General features: G+C 43.6%; 1 protein-coding gene across 2 annotated transcripts in view; it reads right to left on the reverse strand.

Annotated features, from left to right (window-relative positions):
• Positions 1–760: 760 nt before the first annotated feature.
• Positions 761–17,542, reverse strand: part of RAB3GAP2 (RAB3 GTPase activating non-catalytic protein subunit 2) — a 103,188-nt gene continuing 86,406 nt past the window's right edge. For both annotated transcript variants that reach the window (XM_056568376.1, XM_056568375.1), the window contains exons 30-35: positions 15,974–16,048; positions 13,227–13,445; positions 5,518–5,607; positions 4,742–4,960; positions 3,017–3,175; positions 761–1,363 (exon numbers count right to left, since the gene is read on the reverse strand). In XM_056568376.1, the coding sequence (XP_056424351.1) occupies positions 1,214–1,363; positions 3,017–3,175; positions 4,742–4,960; positions 5,518–5,607; positions 13,227–13,445; positions 15,974–16,048 (912 nt within the window). In that variant the 3' untranslated portion in view covers positions 761–1,213. The remainder of the gene's footprint in view (positions 1,364–3,016; positions 3,176–4,741; positions 4,961–5,517; positions 5,608–13,226; positions 13,446–15,973; positions 16,049–17,542) is intronic.

The raw sequence follows: 17,542 nt of genomic DNA on the forward strand, positions 1-17,542 counted from the left end.
GCAAACTTTACTCAGTGCAGCAGATGACCGAAGTGTTGCAGGAGAGATTGTGGGGGTTCGCAGCGATCATTTTTTCCCTTAACCTTTGGCTAGGGGCTAAGATGTCCAGGAGTGGTGTACCCCTTTAAAGGCAAGTATTTAGTGCAATTACAAAAACCACCACTGGGTGTCAGTAAAGGACTAAACACAGGCACTGGATGTATAATACATCTACCAAAAAGTCTGCAATATGGAGTCCGCGTGCGCTATGGGGTCTGGAGTCCGCGTGCGCTATGGGGTCTGGAGTCCGCGTGCGCTATGGGGTCTGGAGTCCGCGTGCGCTATGGGGTCTGGAGTCCGCGTGCGCTATGGGGTCTGGAGTCCGCGTGCGCTATGGGGTCTGGAGTCCGCGTGCGCTATGGGGTCTGGAGTCCGCGTGCGCTATGGGGTCTGGAGTCCGCGTGCGCTATGGGGTCTGGAGTCCGCGTGCGCTATGGGGTCTGGAGTCCGCGTGCGCTATGGGGTCTGGAGTCCGCGTGCGCTATGGGGTCTGGAGTCCGCGTGCGCTATGGGGTCTGGAGTCCGCGTGCGCTATGGGTTTGCTGGCCGTATGATATAGAATGTTTGAGTGATTGACAATATATATTGACAGCTAACAACATGACTGATAAGTCAGATATCCTTGGCTATCCTCCCCGAAGTTTGTACATATGTCACCCATTGTATCGGCTCCGTGCAGCAGGCTGTTTATTCCCCGCTCCTGCTCCATCCGCAGCCATCACACTAAGAACTCGCATCCCGTTAAAATATTGTCCGTTTATTTAATACTTTGTACTGTTAGCAATGCAGATTAATGATTGAAAAGACAAGTTTTCCCATTCTAGCAATCCCAGGGGGGGGAGGGGGGCCTGATCAGAAGCGGCACTACAGAGGGGTCCCCACAGCTCCCTACAATGTCTATGGCTGCTATTAAGAGCACTTTGATTGTGGGCCCCAGCAGTGGATCAGGTCTTCAGTAGCATCCGGCTTCCTTATATCCAGAGACAGGAAGGATAAGGGATTGTGGGTAATCTGCTGTATAAATATTGGGGGATCTTCACGTAACAGTTCGTCCTTTATCTAACATATTTGCATATTATCCGGGGACAGAATATTAACAGCGATTGTATTAATTACACAGGGATTCTCACATAGACATCATGGCTGGTATAGACTTAGATCATTTACAAAGAGGTCACAAGGCAGACATGGCTTCCACCGCTTCTATGAGGTTCAAGGCGAGGCCGTACTGGCCGTGATTTTCTGGCAACAGTTCCACCACTTTGTCCACCAGTTTAGCTGTGGTCGGGATGGGGACGTCCGTGTTCTGGAGATCGTGGGGATCCTGGAGGAAATTGGATTACAATGGATTTAGATTGGTGTTTGCATCTACAGTTAATTGTGTCTTACTGGAGCGAACAGGTCTGACTACGACTACAAGACTCATTCAATCTATTAATCTGACTGATCTCATCCAATTTACTACATACTGATTAGCTGGATCAGGCTGAGTTTTGTAGTCGTAGTCAGACTTCCAGCCAGTCAGTAAACAGTAAACTGAATGAGAAGTCTGACTACGACTACAAGACTCAGTCTGATAATCGGTCGGATCTCGTCCAATTTACTGCATACTGACTGGCTGCGGGTCTGACTAAGACTACAAGACTCATTCAATCTATTATTCTGTCTGATCTCATCCAAATTACTGCATACTGATTGGCTGCAGGTCTGACTACGACTACAAGACACGGTCAATTTACTACTCTGTCTGATCTCATCCAGTTTACTGCATACTGACTGGCTGGATCAGACAGAGTCTTGTAGTCATAGTCAGACCGGCAGCCAGTCAGTATGCAGTAAATTGGACGAGATCCGACCGATAAGCAGATTGATTTAGTCTTGTAGTCAGATTTCCAGCCAGTCAGTATACAGCAAACTGAATGAGAAGTCTGACTACGACTACAAGACTCAATCTGCTAATTGGTCGGATCTCGTCCAATTTACCGCAGGTCTGACTACGACTACAAGACTCAAGCTACTAATCGGACTGATCTCATCCAAATTACTGCATACTGATTGAGTCTTGTAGTCAGACCTGCAGCCAATCAGTATGCAGTCATTTGGATGAGATCAGTCCGATTAGTAGCTTAAGTCTTGTAGTCGTAGTCAGACCTGTAGTAAATTGGACGAGATCCGACCAATTAGCAGATTGAGTCTTGTAGTCGTAGTCAGACTTCTCATTCAGTTTGCTGTATACTGACTGGCTGGAAGTCTGACTACAAGACTAAATCAATCTGCTTATCGGTCGGATCTCGTCCAATTTACTGTATACTGATTGGCTGCAGGTCTGACTACGACTACAAGACTCATTCAATTTACTAATCGGTCGGATCTCGTCCAATTTTCTGCATACTGATATCATGAGTCTTGTAGTCGTAGTCAAACCCTCAGCCAATCTATTAATCTGTCTGATCTCATCCAATCTACTGCATACTGATTGGATGACGTGGATTTAAAATGGCAACAACTCAAAATATTCCCCTATTTATTAAGTAGTACAGATTATTTATCAAAAGTGCTATATAGGGACAGGTAGTCTCTTATAGACCATACAATGCTCCCTGGGGGAAAAAATATGCAGAGCAGACCTTCTCCAGAAGGAAGAGCTTGTTCTCTGGTGCCGCCTATTGGGGGGATGCATTGATTAGGAGGTATGCAACCTCCAATAGGTGGCGCCAGAGAGCAAGCTCTCACTTCTGGAGGTTTACTTTGTAACCTTATGCCAGTGTTAATCAACCAGGGTGCCTCCAGCTGTTGCAAAACTACAACTCCCAGCATGCCCAGACAGCCTTCGGCTGTCTGGGCATGCTGGGAGCTGTAATTTTGCAAAAGCTGGAGGTACCCTGGTTGGAGAACAGGATTAAATGCCGGCACATTTCAAAAGCTTAATTCTTCTACGTTTGCTGTTCAGTGTGTGAACCCGGTCGGTGCCGCTCACCATTGCTTTGATCCACGTGCAGAGTGTCGGTGGCAGTCTGGCCAGAAGTTCCATCCCCTCTTTCGTCTGAGTGTGTAATAGTGCGTGCGCCAGCCGCTGCCCGGTAAGAACGAGAAGCTGAGAGGCTAAAACCTCTTTGTCCATGACTTGAAGGATAGCCTGTGAGGAGAGGATGAAACAGACTGTGTCTGCAGATAAGAAGCATTCAGCCCATCTAGTCTGCCCAATATTCTGCTTATATAAAGAATAACCTTACGCCTCTCCCTATCTTATATGAAGGATAGCTTTATGCCCATCCCTATCTTATATGGAGGATAGCCTTATGCCTATCCCTATCTTATATGAAGGATAGCCTTATACCTCTCCCTATCTTATATGAAGGATAGCCTTATTCCTATCCCTATCTTATATGAAGGATAGTCTTATTCCTATCTCTATCTTATATGAAGGATAGCCTTATACCTATCCCTATCTTATATGAAGGATAGCCTTATTCCTATCCCTATCTTTTATGAAGGATAGTCTTATTCCTATCTCTATCTTATATGAAGGATAGCCTTATATCTATCCCTATCTTATATGAAGGATAGTCTTATGTCTATCCCTATCTTATATGAAGAATAGCCTTATGCCTATCCCTATCTTATATGAAGGATAGTCTTATGCTTATCCCTATCTTATATGAAGGATAGTCTTATACCTATCCCTATCTTATATGAAGGATAGCCTTATACCTATCTCTATCTTATATGAAGGATAGCCTTATACCTATCTCTATCTTATATGAAGGATAGCCTTATGCTTATCCCTATCTTATATGAAGGATAGCCTTATACCTATCCCTATCTTATATGAAGGATAGCCTTATACCTATCCCTATCTTATATGAAGGATAGCCTTATACCTCTCCCTATCTTATATGAAGGATAGCCTTATTCCTATCCCTATCTTATATGAAGGATAGTCTTATTCCTATCTCTATCTTATATGAAGGATAGCCTTATACCTATCCCTATCTTATATGAAGGATAGCCTTATTCCTATCCCTATCTTTTATGAAGGATAGTCTTATTCCTATCTCTATCTTATATGAAGGATAGCCTTATATCTATCCCTATCTTATATGAAGGATAGTCTTATGTCTATCCCTATCTTATATGAAGAATAGCCTTATGCCTATCCCTATCTTATATGAAGGATAGTCTTATGCTTATCCCTATCTTATATGAAGGATAGTCTTATACCTATCCCTATCTTATATGAAGGATAGCCTTATACCTATCTCTATCTTATATGAAGGATAGCCTTATACCTATCTCTATCTTATATGAAGGATAGCCTTATGCTTATCCCTATCTTATATGAAGGATAGCCTTATACCTATCCCTATCTTATATGAAGGATAGCCTTATACCTATCCCTATCTTATATGAAGGATAGCCTTAGGTCTATCTTATGCATGCATGTACTGAAGTAATACAGTTTATACACAAACAAAATGGTCAGTATTATTTTTATGAGAACTATTGAAAAACGTGAAAAATTTTACATTTATGAAGCAAATAAAATGAAAAAAATAAAATAAAAAAGGTGCATAACCCTTATACACAAACCATGATCCAACCTGCTGAAATCATATGCTGAGTAAACAGACTGAATCCAGGGTGAGTACCCAATGTCACCTGCAGGTGGTGCTGTCTCCCCATAATAGAAACGACTCCTTACCTCTTCAGCAATATGATCAAAGCCGTAGTTGTACAGCTCGTACACATAATGTCGCCGCAGCGTGTCTTCGTTCACTTGCAGTTGTGTTGCCAGGTCCACAGCGACTGTCGGCCAGTCCAAGGGCTTCTGCTCCACATCCGATTTGGCATCTTCCGTCTTCACCGTAATCTGTGACTGGAACTGAGCCTGGACGGCCGCGCTGATCAGCTTCATCAAAAACTGTGACCGGGACAGATCATTTTATGCACAGACTCATCATTCGGTCCTATGGCTTTAAAGTGGTACTCCGGAGGAAATATTTTCATATCAACTGATGACAAAAAGTTATACAGATTTGTAAATTACTTCTATTTAATAATCTTAATCCTTCCAGTACTTATCAGCTACTGTATGCTCCAGAGGAAGTTGTGTAGTTCTTTTCTGTCTGACCACAGTGCTCTCTGCTGCCCCCTCTGTCTATGTCCTTAACTGCCCAGAGCAGGAGAGGTTTGCTATAGGGATTTGCTTCTACTCTGGACAGTTCCTGACATGGACAGAGGTGTCAACAGAGAGCACTGGGGTCAGACTGGAAAGAACTACACAACTTCCTGTGGAGCATACAGCAGCTGATAAGTACTGGAAGGATTAAGATTTTTATACAGAAGTAATTTACAAATATGTAAAACTTTCGGGCACCAGTTGATTTGAAAAAAAATGTTTTCCCCTCCGGAGTACCCCTTTAACCTATTACACTTATTATCATAAGAAAGGGGTCGGACGAGGCTGCCAGAACGTACCTGTTGTCGTAGACTGACTATACTGGGGTCCGGGTCTCCGCTGGGTAACAGCTGAATTGACGTAAGATCTTTGAAGAAGGCGTTTTTCCCCTGAATTTAGAGATAAAAATGTGACAGCTTATAATACTGATAAACGAAATAAATTGGAAAACAAAGATGGCCGCTTATCCAATATCATTGAGAATATAAAATGTTCATACCATGACACCAAGATCCAGTATGGAATTGACCAGACCTTACACATTGGTCTAGCACAGTGTTTACCAACCAGGGCGACTCCATCTGTTGTAAAACTACAACTCCCAGCATGCCCGGACAGCCAAAGGCTGTCCGGGCATGCTGGGAGTTGTAGTTTTGCAACAGCTGGAGGCACCCTGGTTGGTAAACACCAGCTTAAAGGGATTATCCAGGAAAAAACTTTTTTATATATATATATATATATCTCAACTGACTCCAGAAAGTTAAACAGATTTGTAAATTACTTCTATTAAAAAATCTTAATCCTTTCAGCACTTATGAGCTGCTGAAGTTAAGTTGTTCTTTTCTGTCTAAGTGCTCTCTGATGACACCTGTCTCGGGAACCGCCCAGTTTAGAAGCAAATCCCCATAGCAAACCTCTTCTTCTCTGTGCAGTTCCTGAGACAAGCAGAGATGTCAGCAGAGAGCACTGTTGTCAGACAGAAAAGAACAACTCAACTTCAGCAGCTGATAATTATTGAAAGGATTAAGATTTTTTTAATAGAAGTAATTTACAAATCTGTTTAAATTTCTGGAGCCAGTTGATATAAAAAAAAAAAAAAAAAAAAAAAAAAAGTTTTTTCCTGGAATACCCCTTTAACCCCTACAGGACCCATGACGTAACGGTACGTCCCGACACCCTGGGTCTTAAGGACCAGGGACGTACATTTACGTCATGGGCAGTTTTAGTCCCCGCCGTGTGCCGGGCGGGGATCGGAGCGGGATGGCTGCTGAAATCATTCAGTAGGCATCCCGTGCAAATGACCAGGGGGGTCATCAGACCCCCCCATGTCGGCGATCGCGGCAAATCGCAAGTGAATTCACACTTGCGATTTGCGCGATTCCGGGTCATTACGGGTCTATAGTGACCCGGTGACCCGCAATGTAAGGGGGATCGCGGGTGTCTAAGACACCCACAATCCCCCTGAAGCGATAGGAGTGAGGTGGCACGGGTGCCACCCCTCCTATCCCTGCTATTGGTGGTCTAGACGCGACCACCCATAGCAGATCGGGGGCGGGGGGGTTTACTTTCGTTTTCCCCGTCCTGCCCTCCCACAATAGGCGGGGCAGGACGGGGAAACGACGGGGACCGGCGCCGAAGATCCACTTACCGATCCGGGCGGGCGTCGGAGGCTGCAGGCGACGGAGATCGGCGGGCGGCGATGACGTGCGGCTGGATCCGACGGAAGCCGGTGAGTTGCCTAGCAACATCTGGAGGGTACAGTTTGAGACCATTATACAGTGGTCTCTAACTGTAGCCCTCCAGATGTTGCAAAACTACAACTCCCAGCATGCCCAGACTGCTGTTTGGGCATGCTGGAATATGTAGTTTTGCAACAGCTGGAGGGCTACAGTTTGAGACCACTATATAGTGGTCCCTAAACTGTAGCCCTCCAGATCTTGCAAAACTACAACTCCTAGCATGCTCAAACAACTGTTTGCTGTCAGGGCATGCTGGGAATTGTAGTTTTGCAACAGCTGGAGGTCCACAGTTTGGAGATCACTTTGCAGTGGTCTCTAAAACTGTAGCCCAACAGATGCAAAACTGCAAATCCCAGCATGTCCAAACAGCAATCAGCTGTCTCGGCATGCTGGGAGTTGTAGTTGCGTACCTCCAGCTATTGCATAACTACATCTCCCAGCATGCCCTTCGGCGATCAGTACATGCTGGGAGTTGTAGTTTTGCAACAGCTGGAGGCACACTGGTTAGAAAATACTGAGTTAGGTAACAGAACCTAACTGAAGGTTTTCCAACCAGTGTGCCTCCAGCTGTTGCAAAAGTACAACTCCCAGCATGCACGGTCTGTCAGTACATGCTGGGAGTTGTAGTTTTGGAACAGCTGGAGGTTTGCCCCCCCCCCCCCCATGTGAACGTACAGGGTACATTCACACGGGCAGGCTTACAGTAAGTTTCCTGCTCCAAGTTTGGGCTGCGGCAAATTTTTCGCCGTATCTCAAACTTCTAGCGAGAAACTCACCGTAACCCGCCAGTGCGAATGTACCCTAAAAACACTACACTACACTAACACCTAATAAAGAGTAAAACACTACATATACACCCCCTTACACTGTCCCCCCAATAAAAATGAAAAACGTATTGTATGGCAGTGTTTCCAAAACGGAGCCTCCAGCTGTTGCAAAACAACAACTCCCAGCATTTCCGGACAGCCACTGACTGTCCAGGCATGCTGGGAATTTAGCAACAGCTGGAGGCACCCTGTTTGGGAATCACTGGCGTATAATACCCCTATGTCCACCCCTGTGCAATCCCTAATTTAGTCCTCAAATGCGCATGGCGCTCTCTCACTTTGGAGCCCTGTCGTATTTCAAGGCAACAGTTTAGGGCCACATATGGGGTATCTCTGTACTCGGGAGAAATTGCACTACTAATTTTGGGGGGCTTTTTCTCCTTTTACCCCTTAGGAAAAGGAAAAGTTGGGGCTACACCAGCTTGTTAGTGTAAAAAAATAAAAAAAATTACACTAACATGCCGGTGTTGCCCTTTACTGTAAATTTGTAACGCAATTTCTCCTGAGTACGGACATACCCCATATGTGGGTGTAAAATGCTCTGCGGGCGCACAACAAGGCTCAGGAGTGAGAGCGCACCATGTACATTTGAGGTCTAAATTGGTGATTTGCACAGGGGTGGCTGATTTTACAGCGGTTCTGACATAAACCCCCCCCCAAAAAATACCCACATGTGACCCCATTTTGGAAACTACACCCCTCACGGAATGTAATAAGGGGTACAGTGAGCATTTACGCCCCACAGGTGTTTGACAGATTTTTGCAACAGTGGTCCGTGAAAATGAAAAATTTTATTTTTCATTTGCACAGCCCACTGTTCCAAAGATCTGTCAAACGCCAGTGGGGTGTAAATACTCACTGCACCCCTTATTAAATTCTGTGAGGGGTGTAGTTTCCAAAATAGGGTCACATGTGGGGGGTTCCACTGTTCTGGCACCACGGGGGGCTTTGTAAACGCAGATGGCCCCTGACTTCCATTCCAAACAATTTTTTTTCCCAAAAGCTCAACGGCACTCCTTCTCTTCTGAGCATTGTAGTGCGCCAGCAGAGCACTTGACGTCCACACATGGGGTATTTCCATACTCAGAAGAGATGGGGTTACAAATTTTGGGGGGTATTTTCTGCTATTAACCCTTGCAAAAATGTGAAATTTGGGGGGAAACACACATTTTAGTGAAAAAAAAAATTTTTTTTTTACATATGCAAAAGTCGTGAAACACCTGTGGGGTATTAAGGCTCACTTAATTTCTTGTTACGTTCCTCAAGGGGTCTAGTTTCCAAAATGGTATGCCATGTGAGGGTTTTTTGCTGTTCTGGCACCATAGGGGCTTCCTAAATGCAACATGCCCCCCAAAAACCATTTCAGAAAAACGTACTCTCCAAAATCCCCTTGTCTCTCCTTCGCTTCTGAGCCCTCTACTGCGCCCGCCGAACAATTAACATAGACATATGAGGTATGTGCTTACTCGAGAGAAATTGGGCTACAAATACAAGTATACATTTTCTCCTTTTACCCCTTGTAAAAATAAAAAAATTGGGTCTACAAGAACATGCGAGTGTAAAAAATGAAGATTGTGAATTTTCTCCTTCACTTTGTTGCTATTCCTGTGAAACACCTAAAGGGTTAAAACGCTGACTGAATGTCATTTTGAATACTTTGGGGGGTGCAGTTTTTATAATGGGGTCATTTGTGGGGTATTTCTAATATGAAGACCCTTCAAATCCACTTCAAACCTGAACTGGTCCCTGAAAAATAGTGAGTTTGAAAATTTTGAGAAAAATTGGAAAATTGCTGCTGAACTTTGAAGCCCTCTGGTGCCTTCCAAAAGTAAAAACACGTCAATTTTATGATGCAAACATAAAGTAGACATATTGTATATGTGAATCAAAATTTTTTTTATTTGGAATATCCATTTTCCTTACAAGCAGAGAGCTTCAAAGTTAGAAAAATGCAAATTTTTCAAATTTTTCATCAAATTTGGGGATTTTTCACCAAGAAAGGATGCAAGTTACCACAAAATTTTACCGCTATGTTAAAGTAGAATATGTCACGAAAAAACAATCTCAGAATCAGAATGATAACTAAAAGCATTCCAGAGTTATTAATGTTTAAAGTGACAGTGGTCAGATGTGCAAAAAACGCTCTGGTCCTGAGGTGTAAAATGGCCTGGTCCTTAAGGGGTTAAGGGAAGGCAGTGCATTCTGGAAATTGTAGTACTACTCAACCAGGAAGTACAGGACTAAAGCTTCCAAAGCAAATAGATTTTTGCTAGGGGGCAGGGAGCACCCTAGTTGGGGGGAGCAGGGAGCACCCTAGTTGGGAAACACTGTGCAAGTGAGCATCAAACAATCAGAGGCAGTGTAATGCTGTACAGGATCAGTATAGGAATCAGCAGCTCCGCGGGGGCGGGGTCAACCTGATAACTTGTAAGCCTGTTACTTTGTTGTAGGCTGCAGGGAAGAGCCTGATCAATTTAGAAGGCTACAAACATAACAATATCCAGAGTGGCTTCCAACATAAGCAAACTTTCGGGGACATAAAGGTATTTAAAGAATATATCCTGTATAGAGTTTAATATTCTCCCTGCACAGCTGTGGGGTCAGGAGAGTTTACAGACATCATGTTCCGGCAATGGACACAGAACATTAATCAGGTTAATAGCGCCTATAATGGCCTGGACAGAGGATTAATGACGACGATGAGTTCAATGAAATAAGAGCCAAAATGAGTCGTAAAATCCCCAAATTACTGACTGTAATTGAATAATGCAAGGTTGGTGCACGACCGAATGACATCATAGAGACTGGACTCGCAACGGCGAGCACAGACTGAGCTAAACCCGGCAAAGTGATGAAGAGATTATATGATCGGCCTTGAAGCTCGTGGTCATGTGTTTCTCAGCATAAATCCATGTCGTGTGTTCGCTCATTGCAGCAATTCTTAACATTAAACCACGGTATGCATTAGTACTGCGCCATTTTCTATACCGCTGCCCAAATGTGTATCATCTCTTTCTCTCTGTGCCTGCTCCTGGTGGGCGGGCTCCAGGTTGAATACTAGGTCTGGGGCCAATCAGAATTCATCCCACTCCAGCTCCGCCTCTCCTCACAGAGAGAGAAGCTGCAGCTGCATCCCCCCCCCCCCCACTACTCTCTTCTTTTCCTATTAACCCCTTAAGGATGGACCCATTTTTTTTTTTTTTACCTTAAAGGGGTACTCCGCTGCTCAGTGTTTGGAGCAAACTGTTCCGAACGCCGGAGTCGGGAGCTCGTGACGTCATAGTCCCGCCCCCTCATTATGTCATGCCCGCCCCCTCAATGCAAGTCTATGGGAGGGGGGCGTGAAAGCAGTCACGCCCCCTCCCATAGACTTGCATTGAGGGGGTGGGGCATGATGCCATGAGGGGGTGGGGCTAAGACGTCACAAGCTCCTGGCGCCAGCTCCAGCAGTTAGGAACAGTTTGTTCCAAATGCTATGCAGCGGAGTACCCCTTTAATGACCAGGCTCTTTTTTTTTTTTTTTTTTTTTTGACATATTGTACTTTATATAAGTAGAGCATTTTTGTTGACACACGCAGCATTTTTGGTAAAAAAAAATTATCCAAAATATAGTTTTTTTTTATGGTGTACACTGTGCGGTAAGAGTGATGTTATATTTATTCTGTGGGTCAGTACGATTATGGCGAAACCATTTTATGTCTTTCTATGTTCTTTTTCCTTTTCTGAGCAAAATTCTTTATCTGCCATTGATTTTCCAACAGCCGTAACTTTTTTATTTTTCGTCCGACGCCATTGAGTGAGCGGTTATCTTTTGTGGGATGAGCTGTACTTTTTATTGGTATCATTTTTGCAATATGTGCTACCATTTGATCTCTTTTATTCCGCTATTTGTACCAAAATTGGCCAATTTTTTTTTAATTTTTTTTAACGGCGTTCACCGTGTGGGATAATTGACATTATAGTTTTATAGTACACGTCATTACGGACATGGCAATACGCAGCTGCGGCGGGACTCCGGCTGTGATTGACAGCCTGGTGCTGCCGCCGATCTCCTGAGCTGCAGGAGATCGCTAGGACGTATGCACCCGACACATTTGCGCGCTGGGACGTATGCATACATCCTATAGCGGGAAGGGGTTAAAGAGTACCTGTCACCAAACTAAACTTTTAATATATTATCTAATTATAAGACACTTTGCAATTAACTTGCTGTTAAAATTCTCAACCTCTATATGTTTTCATTGTGATTGAAAAAAATTCCACTAGGTGGCTCTGTTCTGTTCCCTGCCGCAAGTCAAACAGTTAGTTTGGTCTCCTCCCGGACTTGTAGAAGTCCAACCTCAGGAAGTGGGTGTGGGGCATGACGAAGCACAGCTCTCACAGGTTTTAGTGACATCGCACCTGCTGGGGAACGCCCACTTTCCCCTGCCCGGAGCTCACACAATGTGAGCAAGGGGAAATGTATGATACACAGCTTTTTAAAGCTCGGAAAATAATTTTAAGGGCAGGAGGGGTGTTAGGAGAAGTTAGAGAATATAATCTGAGTTAGTTTAGAAAATATGGTTTGATGACAGGTTCTCTAACTGTATTACTCTAGATCAGTGTTTCCCAACCAGTGTGCTTCCATCTTGTGCAAAACTACAACTCTGTACGCCGAGGACAAGCGGGGCTCTGTACGCCGAGGACAAGCGGGGCTCTGTACGCCGAGGACAAGCGGGGCTCTGTACGCCGAGGACAAGCGGGGCTCTGTACGCCGAGGACAAGCGGGGCTCTGTACGCCGAGGACAAGCGGGGCTCTGTACGCCGAGGACAAGCGGGGCTCTGTACGCCGAGGACAAGCGGGGCTCTGTACGCCGAGGACAAGCGGGGCTCTGTACGCCGAGGACAAGCGGGGCTCTGTACGCCGAGGACAAGCGGGGCTCTGTACGCCGAGGACAAGCGGGGCTCTGTACGCCGAGGACAAGCGGGGCTCTGTACGCCGAGGACAAGCGGGGCTCTGTACGCCGAGGACAAGCGGGGCTCTGTACGCCGAGGACAAGCGGGGCTCTGTACGCCGAGGACAAGCGGGGCTCTGTACGCCGAGGACAAGCGGGGCTCTGTACGCCGAGGACAAGCGGGGCTCTGTACGCCGAGGACAAGCGGGGCTCTGTACACAGAGGACAAGCGGGGCTCTTTTTGTCACTTAAAAAAATACACATTTTTTGTCCAATATATATTACAAATATACATATAATGGTATTATCTACATTATATAAAATGTTTTTATTGACAACAGGTACACTTTAAAGAGAAGCTGCAGGAGGTAAAAGGGGAATAGGCTGCTGAAAGTTTTGGAAGAGGGCGCCACCTTTCCCTGATAATATATATTATACAGTTTCACATTGAGGCGGATTCTTTTGGCCGTGACAGAGCTAGACAGAACCAGAGATATAATCCACTCACCTTACTGTCAAAGAGAGCCAGAGGTTTCACAGACTTGAGGGAGCAGCTCATGATGGAGTACATGATGGCGCACAACACAAACTGGTGCTCCACTAAAGGATAGTGAATGTGCTTCTGCTCCAGTGCGAGCTCCACGATAGAGTTGGGCCCCTCCACCGATATCCATGCGTCTTCTACCTCCAGCAAAGGGGGAGACATCTCCTCACTGCTGACGTCAGCCTGCGGACAACAAGAGACAGGAGATGACCCATTGCCAAACCATGGGAACGAAGGGCAGGGGAAGTGTAATTCAGGACTAAGCTGTGATGTTTGAGGACCACATCACTACAGTGTTATATCCAAGTGGATCCGCGCTAGTCACCAAAATCCAGAATAGAACGTTATCTGCTGTATGACAATATAGCAGTGTTAACCCCTAAACGCACATCCCTGTATATGTACAATGGCTGTGTTCTGACTGGGCTTGTTTTATAAATGGTGGGTGTCGGCTGCTACCAGCAGCTGCCACTCACCTTTAATAACCAACATCAGTGATCATGCACCATATGTTATTAATTCTGCACATGAATTGCATAAAAAATGCTAAACACCAGAATTGATGATTTGTGGTCATATAACGTACCAGAAAAAAAAATTATAAAAATCGATCAGAAAGTCCCATCTACTCTACAGAATCAGCAAAATTACAGATCACAGCGCAAACAATAAGCCATGAAATTGGAAAAATATAAGAGTTATAAGTAAAAAAAATTGAACAGTAATACAATGATATATATAGCTTTTCTTTTATTCTAACAGAACTGGTCCATAAAGATAACATGACTGTTTTACTGTACAGTGCACTGCGTAAAAAGGAAAAACACCTTAATTAGCAAAATTGCTATTTTATTTTCAATTTCATCACACATTTTCATACTATACAGTCATGGCCATAAATGTTGGCACCCCATATATTTTTCAATAAAATGAAGAATTACTCACAGAAAAGGATTGCAGTAACACTCATTTTGCTATACACATGTTTATTCCCTTTGTGTGTATTTGAACAAAACCAAAAAAGGGAGAAAAAAAAGCAAATTGGACATAATGTCACCAAACTCCAAAAATGGTCTGGACAAAATTATTGGCACCCTTAACTTAATATTTGGTTGCACACCCTTTGCAAAATACAACTGAAATCAGTGGCTTCCTATAGCCATCAATAAGCTTCTTACACCTCTCAGCCGGAATGTTGGACCACTCTTCCTTTACAAACTGCTCCAGGTCTCTCTTATTGGACGGCGCCATTTCCCAACAGCAATTTTAAGATCTCTCCACAGGTGATCAATGGGATTTAGATCTGGACTCATTGCTGCCATTTCAGAACTCTCCAGCGCTTTGTTGTCATCCATTTCTGGGGGCTTATTGACGTATGTTTGGGGTCATTGTCCTGCTGGAAGACCCAAGATCTCGGACACAAACTCAGCTTTCTGACACTGGGCTGTACAGTGCGACCCAAAATCCATTGGTAATCCTCAGATTTCATGATGTCTTGTACACATTCAAGGCCCCCAGTGCCAGAGGCAGCAAAACAACCCAAAACATCATTGACCCTCCACCATATTTCACTGTAGGTTCTGTGTTCTTTTCTTTGTAGGCCTCATTCGGTTTACGGTAAACAGTAGAATGATGTGCTTTACCAAAAAGCTCTATCTTGGTCTCATCTGTCCACAAGATGTTTTCCCAGAAAGATTTTGGCTTCTTGCTTCTTTATGTCTCGGTGTCAGCAGTGGGGTCCTCCTGGGTCTCCTCCATAGCGTTTCATTTCATTTAAATGTCGATGGATAGTTTGCGCTGACACTGATGCTCCCTGAGCCTGTAGGACAGCTTGAATATCATTGGAACTTGTTTGGGGCTGCTTATCCACCATCCGGACTATACTGCGCTGACACCTTTCATACATTTTTCTCTTCCGTCCACGCCAAGGGAGATTAGTTACAGTGCCATGGGTTGCAAACTTCTTGATAATGTTGTGCACTGTGGACAAAGGCAAATCTAGATCTCTGGAGATGGACTTGTAACATTGAGATTGTTGATATTTTCCCACAATTTTGGTTCTCAAGTCCTCAGACAGTTCTCTTCTCCTCTTTCTGTTGTCCATGCTTAGTGTGGCACACACAGACACACAATGCAAAGGCTAACGGAACTTCTCTCCTTTTTATCTGCTTTCCGGTGTGATTTTTATATCGCCCACACCTGTTACTTTCCCCAGGTGAGTATAAAGGAGCATCACATGCCTGAAACAATCTTATTTTTCCACAATTTTGAAAGGCTGCCAATAATTTTGTCCAGACCATTTTTGGAGTTTGGTGACATTATGTCCAATTTGCTTTTTTTCCTCCTTTTTTGGTTTAGTTCCAATACACACAAAGGGAATAAACACGTGTATAGCAAAACATGTGTTACTGCAATCCTTTCCTGTGAGAAATTCTTCATTTTCTTGAAAAATTTCAGGGGTGACAACATTTACGGCCATGACTGTATATTAAGGCAAAATGAATGGTGTCATTACAAAGTCTAATTGGTCCGGAAGAGTTACGTTCATTAGAAGGCGAGGAGGAAAAAATGAAACCTGGCCCAGTGGTTAAGGGGTTAAGCTTAAATATCTAGCGGAGCCATTTACAAGCCACAATTATGTATATGAGCTAAAGCACTGTCTCTCTATTACATAGGTTTCAACCCCATTTATTTCTCTTTGTGATAGTTACCTCCATCATTGTCTGTAAGAGGTCATAGCAACTTCCCAGGAAGGTGGTCAGAGATGTATCGCTCATCCCAACATCCTGAACAGCGTAAGGAAAAGACAGTCAATGTAATGTGTAAGAGCCGTATACAATCATATCCACACACTCCTGATAGGGAGGAGGGGGCCTGTAAATGCCTTAAAGTGGTTATCCAGGCCAAAACTTTTTTTTTTATATATCAACTGGCTCCGGAAAGTTAAACAGGTTTGTAAATTACTTCTATTAAAAAATATTAATCCTTCCAATAGTTATTAGCTTTTGAAGTTGAGTTGTTGTTTTCTGTCTAACTGCTCTCTGATGACTCACTTCCCGGGAGCTGTCCATCTCCTATGGGGATATTCTCCCATCATGTAAGGGATATTCTCCCATCATGTAAGGGATATTCTCCCATCATGCACAGCTCCCGGGACGTGACATCATCATTGAGCAGTTAGACAGAAAACTTCAGAAGCTAATAACTATTGGAAGGATTAAGATTTTTTAATAGAAGTAATTTACAAATCTGTTTAACTTTACGGAGCCAGTTGATATATATATTATATATATATATATATATATATATATATATATATATATATATATATATAAAAAGTTTTTGCCTGGAATACCCCTTTAACTACAGAAACATGGCACTGGAATCATATAAAGATAGATAGATATGAGATAGATAGATATGAGATAGATAGATATGAGATAGATAGATATGAGATAGATAGATAGATATGAGATGGATAGATATGAGATAGATAGATATGAGAAAGATAGATAAATAGATATGAGATAGATAGATAGATATGAGATAGATATCAGATAGATACATAGATATGAGATAGATATCAGATAGATAGATATGAGATAGATAAATAGATATCAGATAGATATCAGATAGATATGAGAAATAGATAGATAGATAGATAGATAGATAGATAGGAGATAGATAGATGGATAGATATGAGATAAATAGATATGAGATAGAAAATAGATAGATATGAGATAGATAGAAGATAGATAGATAGATATGATATAAGATAGATAAAAAGAGAGGGGGGGTGAGAGGAGTAGGAGTGGGTAGGAGAGACACAGTAAACCTATATACACTGAGAGAAAACTTATATACAGGAGGTATTAAAGAGTAGCTCCCACCATCCTTTTTTTTCTGTCCCTGCCTATTGCCCATCTATCCCTAACCCCCTCCTCCCTGCCTTACATTTTTTTAAACAATTTTAGAAATAGCTTTTTGTTTACCTGGTAGTGTGCTCACTTACCAGGCAGACTTCCCCAGCAAGCACATCATCACTGATGCCTGCTGGGGCCCGACTTCTGCCCTTAGCTCATCTATACACCCTTAGCTTATCTATAAAGGCCATGATTGTTTTCCTAACAGTGTACCTCCAGGTGTTTCACAAACACAGACTCCCAGCATGCCCTGACATCTATTGGTTGTCAGGCATGCTGGGAGTTGTAGTGGTGAAATAACTGGATGCACCCTCTGTTGAAAGCAATCTATCTTTGTTACGGCCCCCGAAACAACTC

Source organism: Hyla sarda, chromosome 3 (assembly GCF_029499605.1).
Source record: "Hyla sarda isolate aHylSar1 chromosome 3, aHylSar1.hap1, whole genome shotgun sequence".
NCBI lineage: Eukaryota > Metazoa > Chordata > Amphibia > Anura > Hylidae > Hyla > Hyla sarda.